This window comes from Carassius carassius, chromosome 19 (genome assembly GCF_963082965.1).
Source record: "Carassius carassius chromosome 19, fCarCar2.1, whole genome shotgun sequence".
Classification (NCBI taxonomy): domain Eukaryota; kingdom Metazoa; phylum Chordata; class Actinopteri; order Cypriniformes; family Cyprinidae; genus Carassius; species Carassius carassius.
In genome coordinates this window covers 28,123,249-28,137,472 of record NC_081773.1, presented here as the reverse complement: position 1 = coordinate 28,137,472, position 14,224 = coordinate 28,123,249, and the positions used below count along the sequence as shown (strand labels likewise).

General features: G+C 38.3%; 1 protein-coding gene across 13 annotated transcripts in view; it reads left to right on the top strand.

The window, feature by feature from the left end:
- LOC132095506 (tensin-1-like) overlaps positions 1–11,113 on the top strand; it is a 244,394-nt gene extending 233,281 nt beyond the window's left edge. For 11 of the 13 annotated variants that reach the window (XM_059500569.1, XM_059500564.1, XM_059500573.1 and 8 more), the window contains 6 exons: positions 243–314; positions 1,251–1,277; positions 2,337–2,505; positions 2,644–2,712; positions 3,465–3,494; positions 7,389–11,113. In XM_059500569.1, the coding sequence (XP_059356552.1) occupies positions 243–314; positions 1,251–1,277; positions 2,337–2,505; positions 2,644–2,712; positions 3,465–3,494; positions 7,389–7,527 (506 nt within the window). In that variant the 3' untranslated portion in view covers positions 7,528–11,113. The remainder of the gene's footprint in view (positions 1–242; positions 315–1,250; positions 1,278–2,336; positions 2,506–2,643; positions 2,713–3,464; positions 3,495–7,388) is intronic. The other 2 variants (XM_059500568.1, XM_059500577.1) reach the window with 1 other exon arrangement.
- The last annotated feature ends 3,111 nt before the right edge of the window (positions 11,114–14,224 follow it).

The window sequence follows — 14,224 nt, the reverse complement described above, 5'->3', positions numbered from 1 at the left end:
GTTGTGAATAATTGAGGTCTGCACGTTCAGTAAGCCTCTGTCCTCAGCCAACTGCTATATGCCATCCAAGTGTCAGGGGTTCATGAAACCACGCACCTTTATGTGTGCATCTCTGCCTTTTCAAACACTGTGTTAGCCAGGAGCTTTGATTCCTGGCTTAGCACTAATTCTCGCAGCACTATGACAGGTTAAACAGACAGGATGTGTTGAGTCTAAACTTAGACCCGTTGTGATTTTTACAGATCCTCTGGAGGAGTCATCTGAGATCGCAACGCCAACTAACCCGGCGGCAGAGATGCTCAAACAGGGTGCAGGTGAGAATATTTACATCAGTGATTATTGGTATATCACAATAACGTATTTGTATCTTTTTATTCATCTAACGTTTAAACTCATGAAATGCAATGTTCCAGCTTCAAATTAAGATCTACCGATTTGTGGCACAATGTCAGTTACTACAGAAAACAACCTTTCAACTGTCATTGTTTTAAAAAGGCAATAATCACAGTTACAGTAAGGCACTTACACAAGAAGTACAAGGGCCAGACAACAAACATTAAAACACATTTAACAAAAATGTGAGCTGATTTTTTTTTTTTTTTTACAATTGGAAATGCTGGACTGTATTTCAGTGTTTTGAAAAAAATACAAATAAAAAGGAAAAGAAAGCTGAGGGATTAGTCAATTATATTTTGTGGTAATCAACATTATGCCTTTAAGGTTGTTGATATAGCTAATATTCAGAATGTTGATAGATATAATACATTGAAATTATATGTAAATGCATGAACGAAAGTCCAGAGAATGTGAACTTATTTGATAAAAAGTTTACATTTTCTTGCTCTAACTTCCATGAGAAACTAGATATTTTTCTATAGAGCTAAAAGTATATCTTTACTAGGTTAAAAGGTCATATTTAATTTGGAACATTTCTTTAAAAGCTGTTTTTCTTTTTTAATGCATTAAAGTTGAATGTGTTTAGTGCAACTTCATTCAGCAAAATCCCCTAAATAAGGAACAATCTGCTCATTTTTTTAAAAATAGTAATTCTAGTAAATCTATTTATTTATATGAATCGTGGATCTCTATTATGCTCTTTAGATACATTATAATGAGGGTTTTATTCCATTAGTCCAAGTGTTAATGCAGTCAAACTAGCTCTGTTACTTGTTTATATGATATGATATCAACTCTGAACCAACTACCATGTTTTTCCCCACCCTGGTGTCACTCCTGTGGAAATGATTTAGGGCAGAAGAGTCCAGCTGACTCCCATGGTAAACCCAGTGATGCTTTGTGTATTTTATTCCTGTATCTGTTGTTGTGTTTAGCCTGACTTTGACTGCCGTGTCTAGAGAGAGAACCGCACTCCTCTTTTACTACTGTCTGTGCATGTGATAGTCCAGACCTCCAGAAGTACCTTCCCCTGTCTGCTAAAAACTGTTCGGCTGCTCTGTGTTCAGCTTTTTGTCAAGGCCTCGATTGTATTTCAAGAACACCTTTCTAAATGAATATGGCATGTTCCTTCATGACCGATGTTAGATTACTATGCATGGATCTACTGATAGATGATGCCAGTGGTTCTCAATTTCTTTTTTCAGTGCCACCTTTGAGACAAGAAAAGTTTTGAGCCCTCCTAATCATTCATGCTAATCAGCTGTTGCCATATTTTAGTAAATTACATACAACTGTTGAATTGTATTTGTTAAAAAGTAAATAAAAATAAAAACAAATAAATAAAAAGCCTTACCTGCATTTACTGTATTCTCTAAAGTCTAAGATAGGTCTTTGTAATAATAAAAAGAAAAAATGCATGCAAAAATACATAGAATATTTCAAAGATGTATTTTGTAAATAAAAATACAAATACAATAAATCATTAATGCTGATTTGCAGGAGAAATGTTGAAGGGGTAGTTTAAACGAAAATAATATTAAATAAAAAATAAATAAATAAAATCTTAAAATAAAATATTCTAAAATATTAGATGAAAACTTTAATTAAATTAAACCTTTTTTTTATTAAACTAAACTTTAAATGTAATGGAAAATATATAAAAATGTATTTAGCATATATATAAATAGCATGCTTAAATACGTGAATATGAATGATATTTTAGCATTTTAGGCTTATACCTCCAACCCACACTTTGAGAACCACTGGGTTTTGCATATGCAGAATGTACTAATGATATGTGTGTGTTTGATGAAATCACAGTGTGTATGAAGATCAGAGTTTATTAAGGCACATATGCATTACATAATGCAGCTGTAATTTATTTCTCTGCAAATACCAGCTTGGTTATTGATCTATGCATGTTTTCTTGTTTTTCTCAGCATGCAATGTCCTGTACATAAACTCTGTGGATATGGAGTCTCTGACTGGGCCTCAGGCCATCGCCAAGGCCATCTCAGAAACCATTGCATCCAGTCCTACACCTTCAGCCACCATTGTTCACTTCAAGGTGTCGGCACAAGGCATAACGCTCACTGACAACCAGAGAAAGTGAGTTTCTTTCTTTTCTTTCTTTCTTTCTTTCTTTCTTTCTTTCTTTCTTTCTTACTTTCCTGTTTAAATCGTAATGTTTTCAAGAGCTACATCTGAACATGTTTTAAAAGCACATACCCGTCATTTCTTCAACAGGGTTTTCTTCAGACGTCATTATCCCCTCAGCACGGTCACGTTCTGTGACATTGATCCACAGGAGAGGAAGTAAGCAAACCCTGAAACATTACCATTAACTTTAGCCACAGCAGTCGATGTCACAACATTTATATATCGATCAGTGGATCTGGTGACAGGATCAGAATTATGTCTGTGCTTGCCAGGCCATATTGCTGTTAATGTTGTGCAATATTACAATTCAAGGCATTTTGAAAAATGTAATCTCAAGTTTTAAGATTTAAGGTTTTTTGTCACATTATATATATATATTTTTTGTTAGTTTCTCATCCTACAGTGCATCAAACATAACCAACAAGGAATTATAGACATAAACACAAATAATAAAAGACAGTATATAATAAATAAACTCTTGAGAAATATGTGAAAAAAAGAATTTACAAAAATTTACAGATTTACAAAAATAAATACACTAGAACAATTCAGAACATCATACCATTGTGGCTACTACTAAACTGAAAAAAAATAAAATAAAAAAGGTGTAGGAATATATATAGGAATATAATAGCAAATTTCACAAAAAAGTAACAAACATTAAATTAATCACGAAACGTAGAAAGACCAGAATAGTATTTTACTGTAAAATCTGTTTTATTTACAACTTGCTTTTACTGTGTGATTAGTAAAGCTGTTATTGTTTTTATTGTATTGATTTTTATCTCTTGCAAGAGATCTGTGTGCTCCTTGAATACTTTATTATTTTTTTTTTCTTAATTTTTTTTTCATTAGTGCTATAGTTGCTCAAAGTTAAACATTCATAATCTGTTTCAATGTCGTTCCAGGTGGAGCAAACAAGAGGGTGGCACTGCAAAGTAAGTTTTGATAACTGTGAACTTGATCTTTGGCAGCTTAGCAGATGCTGTTATCTGAAAACAGTTTAGATATGCATCAGTCCCAAGAGCTGCTCCCCATTCCCTGTGCATCATGGGATAGAGTGCCTGTGCTCAGGGCTATCGTGATGAATGAGCAGGATTGTGATCATCAAAGAACATGATGCTAACCTGCCAACCCTCACACACGTGTGCCATGATTTAGAAGCCACACACTACATACATCAAGGATAAATGATTCTCAAATGCTTCATCATTCTAATAAATTATGTCATTCACTCACCCAAGTTATTCCAAACCTATATGAGCTTCCTTCTGTTGAACACAAAAGAAGATATTTTGAAGAATGCTGGTAATCGAACAGTTGCTGGTAGCCATTGACTTCAAAAGACCCCCCCCCCCCCAAAAAAAACACATTTATATATATATATATATATATATATATATATATATATATATATATATATATATATATATTGGTATTCATACAGGTTTGGAACAACTTGAGGGTTTTTTTTGTGAGCTCTTTTAAAGAGACATGATATGATATGATATGATCCTCTCACAGCCAATATGATCAGATCTCTTTACTAAGCACTTGAGTTTTCACGCACAAGGCACTTTACAATCCTGGAGCTATGAGGCATGTGACAGCCCTCATGGCTCGATCTGGGCTGCTTTTGAAAGAGATCAGACTGGAACTTTGCTGTTGATGCAGCGTCCAGATATGTTAAAGAGGAGGAACAGATCATTGGACTGAGCTGAGGATGAAAGCACTATGTCAAAGGCATGAACATGAATTCTGTTGTTGTGGTTCAGGAGTAGCTTGGGTTTAATATCATGACAGAATAAAGAATGCTGCTGGGTTTATATGTTTAGATCATTTGAGGGCAGAGCAGGGATATGTATTTAAAGGAACACTCCACTATTTTTGAAAATAGGCTCATTTTACAACTCCTCTGGAGTTAAACAGTTTATTTTTACTGTTTTCGAATCCATTCGAATAGCACTTCTAGCTTAGTTTAGCATGGAATATTGAATCTGATTAGACCGTTAGCATCTCGCTCAAAAATGGCCATAGAGTTTTGATATTTTTCCTATTTAAAACCTGACTCTTCTGTAGTTACATCGTGCACTAAGACCGACGGAAAATTAAAAAGTTTACATTTTCTTGGCCAATATGGCTAGGAACTATACTGTCATTCTGGCGTAATAATCAAGGAACTTTGCTGCCATACCATAGGTGCAGCAGGCGCAGTATATATTACGCAGCGGCTGAAAATAGTCCCTTGCTAACTTCCAACGATAGCATATTTTTTTTAGACGCTGCGTAATATCAATGATCTATGCTAAGCTACACCTAAAGTGCTACAGCCAGACCCGGAGATTGGCTGAATGGATTCAACAATGGTAAAACTCAACTCTCTAGGGAGTTGGAAAATTTGCCTATTTTCAAAAATAGTCGAGTGTTCCTTTAAGATCTGATGCCAGAATGAGTGCCAGAGTTCACATGTACATACCAACTCTAATGGTACGTTCACACCAGAGATGAATGAAGCATTAAGCGCGAGTGATTTACATGTTAAGTCAGTGCAAAGACACGAATGGACATCCTGCGGTGCGATTCGCACAAATGAGGTGAGGTGAATGACGCGATTCATCCAAAAACACAGTTCGAATTGAGTGTTTTGGTTGAGTTGAAAAATCCACACTTTGGCGAAAATTCGCATTGCAACCAATCAGGAGCTTCCTCTAGTAGTGACGTGATTACGACGTAGCAAGCACAGGCAAAATCCGAAACAACAATGGAGGAATTATATTTTATGTTTAACCACAAAAGAGACATCAGAGCATGAATGTGCGTTTGTTGTGAAGTAAGTTTCACGTGTGAATAGCCCAATTTATTGTTAGTGTAACGGAGCTGATGAGACGTAAGATGTGCGTATCCATGTGCAAGCTTTTATTGGACAGAGATGTGGTCATAACAGGCATGGGTCAAACAATGACAAACAGGTATATAGAGGGCAAGACACAAGAATAATCCTAGGGCAAGCGTGGGTCTTCAATGAGCAAACAATATCCAGAGGGTAGACATGAGGGGTAATCTAGTAACCAGAGCAAATGGGTCAAAACACGAGAAAGCGGGCAGGGCAAGGAAAAGACTAAACTATGAAAACAATAAACTGACACAAGACTATGAAAACTATAAACTGAAACAAGACTATGAAAACAAGAAACTAAAGCAAGACTATGAAAACAAACACGTAATGGCTTGGTATCGCAGCTATCGCAAGGAGAGGGATATATGCAGAACAATACTCGGCAGTGTATGAGGGGAAGTCCAATGCTTATAAAGCGTGTCTGATGATTGTGCTGTGTATGTGTGATTGGTCTCAGATGCATGGTGTGATTGTTATCAGGTGAATGTGATTGGTGCAATGGAGCATGGGAAATGTAGTCCAGGGTGTACTGTGTAGTGTGATAGTCTCTGTTGTGGATGATGACCTCTGGTGGTGAATAAACAGAAGTTCAATGACCGGATCATGACAGTCAGAATGGCAGGGGAAGTTTTATTAAGAACATGTTCAGGTCAGAAAAAAAAGATGAGTAATTATATATATATATATATATATATCATATATATATATTAAGCACATGCAGGACATTCTTATTCCTGTGCTGGTTTTCCAGTTGTGGAAAGCCTGGAAATGTCAGTGAGATTTAAAAGTATGATTTTCAAGTTTGGAAATTTTATATATATATATATATATATATATATATATATATATATATATATATATATATATATATATATATATATATATACATATATATATATACATATATATATATATATATATATATACATATATATATATATATACATATATATATATATATATATATATATATATATATATATATATATATATATACATATATATATATATATATATATATATATATATACATTCATATACACACACACACACACACATACACATACACACATATATATATATCAGGTGTGTGTGTGTGTGTGTGTGTGTGTGTGTGTGTGTGTGTGTGTGTGTGTGTATCAGTATATAGTATATCAGTGTTGGGTAAGTTATTCTGAAAAAGTATCTTCAAGAGTTTAATTCCATTACGGTTCAAATTACTTTCTTCAAAAAGGATTTAATTATTTATTACTTTCTATATCAACCTCGACAAGTAAATGGTACATGAAACAGTTCTTTTAATTCTTTCAAATAAATAATAGAAAACTACATCAATTATTCTGGTCACACTTTAGATTAGGGTCAAATTCTCACTTTTAATTTACTCTTACAGTTACTATGACTGTTGCCTCAATATACTCCTAATTACTGCTTATTAATACTTAGTAAAGCAGGTGTTAAGTTTAAAGATTTAGTATAAGGTTGTTCAGAATAAGACATTAATATGTGTTTTTTAAGTAATAATAAACAGCCAATATCCCAGTAATCCATGCTAATAAACAACTAATTAATAGTGAGAATTGGACACTAAAGTGTTACCAATATTCTTATAGTCATTGAACATATTATTTAAAATTATTCTTCCTTTATGTTGATTGTACAAGTTTTAATGTGTGATTAGTCACATAAATCTGTATGAAAAGTTAGTTACAGTACGTTTTTTTATTTCTTTCAATTTTGGGGTGGAATGTGACCTGGACATGTTTTCTAAGATTCATCCAAGTACTGCTGTGAATCTCTTCAACTAGATTCAAGCCTTCACTAGCTCCTGGTCTTACAGACAGAATGCAAGAATGCGTTCTTTGTGAACTGTCCTTAAAACAAAGAGTGTATTATTATAATACATACATTAAGATTTTTTTCTTCTTCTTCACAGGTTCTTTGGCTTTGTGGCCAGAAAGCAAGGCAGCACGACAGACAATGTCAGTCACCTGTTTGCCGAGATGGATCCAGATCAACCGGCCACAGCCATCGTCAACTTTGTCTCCAAAGTGATCAACTCTCAGAAGCGGTGAACTCTTCCCATGCCGCTGCTTTCCGGAGGACTTTCATTTTGTTCTGTTGAATTCTTTTTAAATGTCTGTTTTTTGTTCTGTATGTTTGGGTGAGAGGCTGTGTGTATATGTGAGGAAGGGTTATTTGGACGGCAGTGAGGAAAAGGGACAGAGGAAGTGCAGGGTGGGCATAGAGGAGTGAAGTACAGAGGGGAGGTGATCTTCATCTCACTTGGAGGGAATGTGGAAATGATGTCAGTGATTTTGTTGCTCTTTTTTTAAGAAAAAAGGAAAAGGAAAAGAAAAAGTAAAAAAAAGGTTGATGAGTAGGATGAAATGTGGGGCTGATGCACCAAAGATAAGAGAGCAGTCAGGACAAACCAATCATTTATTCAAGCATCCTTGTATATCTTGATAAACCACGGCTGCTTCGTTAAAACTGTACATATGAACTGAAGCATCACATTTTTTCCTTCTGAAAGCGGCTCCTGTTTCTCACGCTACAAGTGCAAGACCTTTTCATAAGCCAACTAAGAGTCCACTCTTTATAAACTTAAAGCCTTGTGGGGATTTTAAAGGCCCCTTGCATGTGGCAGATCTGGCAGAAGATATAAGTAAAGGTTAGATATTCCCATCCTCAAAGATGCTCTTCAGAGAAAATGGGATGCTGGAGTTGTTGTTTCAGCAATTCAGCTTCTCCATTCACTTCTGGTCCATAAATATCCAGCGGTTTCCATTTGGAAAGTCTTAATTTTCAGGAAAGTGCAATACAATGGCATTTGAAGTCAGACTGAGAGGTGACAAGCAAGGAAAAAAATAATAAATAAATAAATGCTTAAAACGTAATATTTCTCTTCATCTGGGTGCAGCTGTTTGCATAATGTCATAGATTTCAAGAGACGTTTATTTCCTAGCGCTTTATACAATGCAGATGGTTTGAAAGCAGCTGCACAGTAATAAAACAGGAAATTCCAATACATTTGCAAAATTAATTATGGAAGAACTTCAGTTTCAGCTGAAAAGCAACATTACAGAAGAAAATTGTGTGATTCAGCTCAGTTTAGTTCGATATTGGATCAGTTTAGTTCACTAACAGTGTCAATGTTGTAAAGCTCATCAGTATTTAAAATGAATTCACAGGCAGCTCCAGAGAAGACAATGGTGTTATTAAGCAGCTTAATTCAGATTAAGTTGTTGTCATCGGATAGTCAGTGCAGTCAAACTGATAATAGTTTTCTGAATAAACCCCAAGTGTGCAAGCTAAAGGTGACAGTGGCAAGGAACCAAAACTCCGTCATGAATCAAAATGTTGCAGTCAGCTCTTTCCATTTGGGAAAAGTCACAGTAATGGATGGACATCTGATTTGATATGCTGTTCTATGACACTTTCCAAGCAGCTAGTTGTAACTTCTGAGCTGAATTGAACACAATATCTTCTTGAGATCTTTATGCACGTGTCAAGCATCAACTTTTATATCCTGATCTGCAATTGTTAGCGTCCATGAGCCGCTGCTGTGCTCTCTTCTCTTCAGGTCTGAGTGTGTATCATTGTGTATCTGGCAGTGAGGTGTAGATCTGTCACTGTATCTCTATGCCTCGCTTCAAACACACTCACACTATCATTCTACCCCAAAGTAAGCTAAGTATATATATAAAATACATCAGAAAGCGATTTTACTGAATATTTATTGTATTATTATGTCTTTGCTACATTTTTTTTTTTGCTCCATGTTAACTCATTTACCTATAGATATATTGTATAGTCTACATAAAGATTAGCCTCCAAAAGAAATAATCTTTATTTTGGCTAATATTTCAAAATCGTGAGATTTTGAGAAGGGTTCTATGATGTATGGTGTAAAGTGTATGTATTTGGAAAGCTTGTCATTATTGGATGTTTTTTCTCACGTCGTTTTCCTTTAGCTTTAGATCGACATAGACTTTGCTTTTGCATCACTCTAAAAAATGCTTGGTTAAATATGGACGGTAAATGTTTAACCCAAACTTCTGGGTCAAAACAACCCAGTCGCTGGGTTTGTCCATATTTTACCCAGTGCTTGGTTGTATTGTTTACTGCAAGAGGCTTTGTGTAAAGAAAAGTAAGGAAGTGTCTTTATTTTTGTATTATGGTTATTATTTTGGCATCCTTTCCCTCCCAGTGTTCAGCCCTCGGTGAAAGCCACTGTTTGGCCCCTCGCAGTGATTCTCTCAGGCAGAATTCAGTATTGTTTAATACTGCCATCCTGAGGCGCTGTCAGGTATTGCCAGCCATGTCGTCATCTACGCATCCTCCCGTTCTGAACCCTTCTTAAATTTAGATGAAAAGTAATACTGCAGTGTTTTAACTGTGATTTGCAGAGAACGTACCCCCCAAACACACTTCTTTAGTTTAAGTAGGATGTCCATGCCGCCCTGAAAACTGTCCCGTGTCTTGCTTTTATGTATGTAAATACTTCATTTTTGCCAAAGATTTGATTTCACGTTTGTATGCCTTTGTTTGAGAATTGATCACTGTCTGGTCGTGTGCGAACGACGGCTTGTTGTTTTTGGCATGGGGGTCTGTTTTGACTCGATGCACATGCTATATGACGTGTTCCACTGTGTTTGGTTGCCATGATTCCCTTGTGTTTAGCCTTACAAAACTGCTCCAAAAGAATGCAAAGCACTTAATGATCAAGAGCTGAAAAAGTTCAAAATATCTTAATAAATACGACTGCTTCAATTATCCTAACAGCAACACCGTGTTTACTCTGGAAGCGTCCAGCTTCGTGAGGATGTCTGCACTGGAAGCTCAAGGCTGTGCTTCAATAAAAATAAATCAATCTGTGGAAAATAAAATCCTATTTTAAAACTGACTTGCATGGGCTGTTTGACAATAGAGACTTTCTTGTAAACAGTCACTTAGTGCAATCAGTTCATGCATGAGATGCAATTTTGCATTGCAACTTACAGTATGGTTAGATGGTTTAAATTAGTAGGCCAAAGGCAATTTCATAATCTGATTTTGATGTAATAATCAAGTTATTATAATAGTTAATTAATTCACATGTATGAAATGTGCAAGTGAAATGATTTGATTTCAAATTAAAGTCACTAGAAAGTGTAGGCCGTTGAGTTGATTAAAATGGGAAACATCTACATTTGTGGTGCTGGACGTGTCTGGTGTAAACATGGTGTAAGAGTGATGATGCACAGTAGAATATATATTTACTTGCTTTGCTTGACTTTCTGGATATTTCATTTGGTGCTCAGGCGTAGATAAACAATGCAAACTGTGTTATCCAAACAGTCATTTCCAAACCACACAGAAATGACAAAAGTGTTTGCATTTACCTGAAAACATTTAGGCAGTCAAAGAAAGAGACCTTCCATCAAAATCAGCTCCGCACTCCTCCATGTATTAGTCAGCAGTGTTGTTATTATATTTTTTTTATGTCCACTCATTAACAGACTTAGAATGTGTGAATGAGATACTATTGCTGTACAGAACCATGTCATTTTAGTTGCTTCATGTTTTACAGCCTCATTGTATTGTTTTGGCAAAAAAAAAAGTATACATTAAAGAGAGATCCAAATCAGTTACATTAAAGTACACTGTTGCTAGAAAGAGTGTCCTGGTTTGTGCATTTCTTGGAAGCTTCGCCTCTAGTTAATCATGTGAATGAGGTGCAGCGTTACACTTCATTACCGGATCTGAATGAAAGGTATTTTATTTTACTAATGTAACTGTCACAGTACCAATCACTTCAGAGGCCAAGCCTCTTTTTCCATTGCTCTTCGGTCACATACCGAGGAAAATGAGACGGAAAAATAAACTCGCACACAAAGAAACCTTGGAGGCAGGTCAAGCGCTGTAGATTGGCCATGCATTATTTCAAATTCTCTTCTTCACAGCCAAAATAAACATGTGTAATGTGAACATTTATGGATTAAGGGTAGGAATGCATGAAATACAGTAACAAAGATTTGATCTGATGTAATTCCCTCAACTATAGATCATGAAACATGGGAATGTGGATGCTAATCTGTCCAGATGCACAGTAGGCTCCAAAAGGCTGAGATTACAATGAAAATCTGGAATTTTGTTTTATTAAACCCTCTGGTGCCGTTCGGTCATTTTTGATCAAAAAGTTTAGTGTTTTGTTTTTTTTAGAATTGTTTAATTTATTGGAATGGTAAGAAACTTATGGTGAGCACTTGGTTTTGGCTATGTGAACACACACACACACACACACGCACACACACACACACACACACACACACTAAATAGCGGACATGAAAATAAATTTCAGAACACAACTTGATTAGATTGACGGATTTGATTTTCATGCAGTTTTACTTGTAAAACATGTTTTGGATAATATATATTTCACACAGAATTTTAAAAACAGTATTTTTGTCAATTTTTCATAATAATAAACCTAATTGTTTTTCTTAGTTTCACTTTTTACACTTCAGTAATAATTTGCCAATGTAAATCTGTGTTCCACAGCATTCAAGATTTATGACAGTTTAAGATGGAAATTTATTTTTTTGCTCTGTGGTCAAAACTATTCAATTAATATCATTTAGGACCATAAAATCCCCTAAAATGCTAAATATTATCCATCCATCCATCCATCTTCTTCCGCTTATCCGGGGCCGGGTCGCGAGGGCAGCAGTCTAAGCAGAGAACCCCAGACTTCCCTCTCCCTAGACACTTCCTCCAGCTCTTCTGGGGGGACACCGAGGCGTTCCCAGGCCAGCCGGGAGACATAGTCTCTCCAGCGTGTCCTAGGTCTTCCCCGGGGTCTCCTCCCAGTGGGACGCGCCCGGAACACCTTCCCGGGAAGGCGTCCAGGAGGCATCCGGAACAGATGCCCGAGCCACCTCAGCTGACCCCTCTCGATGTGGAGGAGCAGCGGCTCTACTCTGAGCTCCTCCCGGGTGACTGAGCTTCTCACCCTATCTCTAAGGGATCGCCCAGCCACCCTGCGGAGAAAGCTCATTTCGGCCGCCTGTATCCGGGATCTTGTCCTTTCGGTCATGACCCAAAGCTCATGACCATAGGTGAGAGTAGGAACGTAGATTGACCGGTAAATCGAGAGCTTCGCCTTGCGGCTCAGCTCTTTCTTCACCACGACAGACCGGTACATCGACCGCATTACTGCAGAAGCTGCACCGATCCGTCTGTCAATCTCCCGTTCCATCCTTCCCTCACTCGTGAACAAGACCCCAAGATACTTAAACTCCTCCACTTGAGGCAGGAACTCTCCACCAACCTGAAGTGGGCAAGCCACCCTTTTCCGACTGAGGACCATGGCCTCGGATTTGGAGGTGCTGATTCTCATCCCAGCCGCTTCACACTCGGCTGCAAACCGTCCCAGTGCATGCTGAAGGTCCTGGCTTGATGAGGCCAACACGACAACATCATCCGCAAAGAGCAGAGACGAAATCGTGTTGTCACCAAACCTGACCCCCTCCGGCCCCTGGCTGCGCCTAGAAATTCTGTCCATAAAAATCATGAACAGAACCGGCGACAAAGGGCAGCCCTGCCGGAGTCCAACACGCACCGGGAACAAGTCTGACTTACTGCTGGCAATACGAACCAAGCTCCTGCTCCGGTCGTACAGGGACCGGATAGCCCTTAGCAAAGGGCCCCGGACCCCATACTCCCGGAGCACCCTCCACAGGCCGCCGCGAGGGACACAGTCGAATGCCTTCTCCAAATCCACAAAGCACATGTGGACTGGTTGGGCAAACTCCCATGAACCCTCCAGCACCCTGTAGAGGGTATAGAGCTGGTCCAGTGTTCCACGGCCTGGACGAAAACCACACTGTTCCTCCTGAATCCGAGGTTCTACTATCGGCCGGATTCTCCTCTCCAGTACCCTGGCATAGACTTTCCCAGGGAGGCTGAGAAGTGTGATCCCCCTGTAGTTGGAACACACCCTCCGGTCCCCCTTCTTAAAAAGAGGGACCACCACCCCGGTCTGCCATCCCAGAGGCACCGTCCCCGACTGCCACGCGATGCTGCAGAGGCGTGACAGCCCCACAACATCCAGAGACTTGAGGTACTCAGGGCGGATCTCATCCACCCCCGGTGCCTTGCCACCGAGGAGTTTCTTGACTACCTCGGTGACTTCAGCTTGGGTGATGGACGAGTCCACATCTGAGCCCTCAGCCTCTGCTTCCTCAATGGAAGACGTGACAGCGGGATTGAGGAGATCCTCGAAGTATTCCTTCCACCGTCCAACGACATCCCCAGTTGAGGTCAACAGCTCCCCACCTTTACTGTAAACAGCGTTGGTAGGGCACTGCTTCCCTCTCCTGAGGCGCCGGACGGTTTGCCAGAATCTCTTCGAGGCTGACCGATAGTCCTTCTCCATGGCCTCACCGAACTCCTCCCAGGCCCGAGTTTTTGCCTCCACAACCACCCGGGCTGTAGTCCGCTTGGCCTGCCGGTACCTGTCAGCTGCCTCAGGAGTCCCACAAGCCAACCAGGCCCGATAGGACTCCTTCTTCAGCTTGACGGCATCCCTTACTTCCGGTGTCCACCACCGGGTTCGGGGTGCTAAATATTACATACAAAAAAAATAAAATAATAATAATAATAAAAGCACATTTTTTCATTGAAATAAAAAAGGTCAGTTTGGGGAAGAAGATTATGCACTATTTAAAATGACAATAATCTTTATTAAAAATACATATTTAATAAATGCTAATTTATTATAAAAAT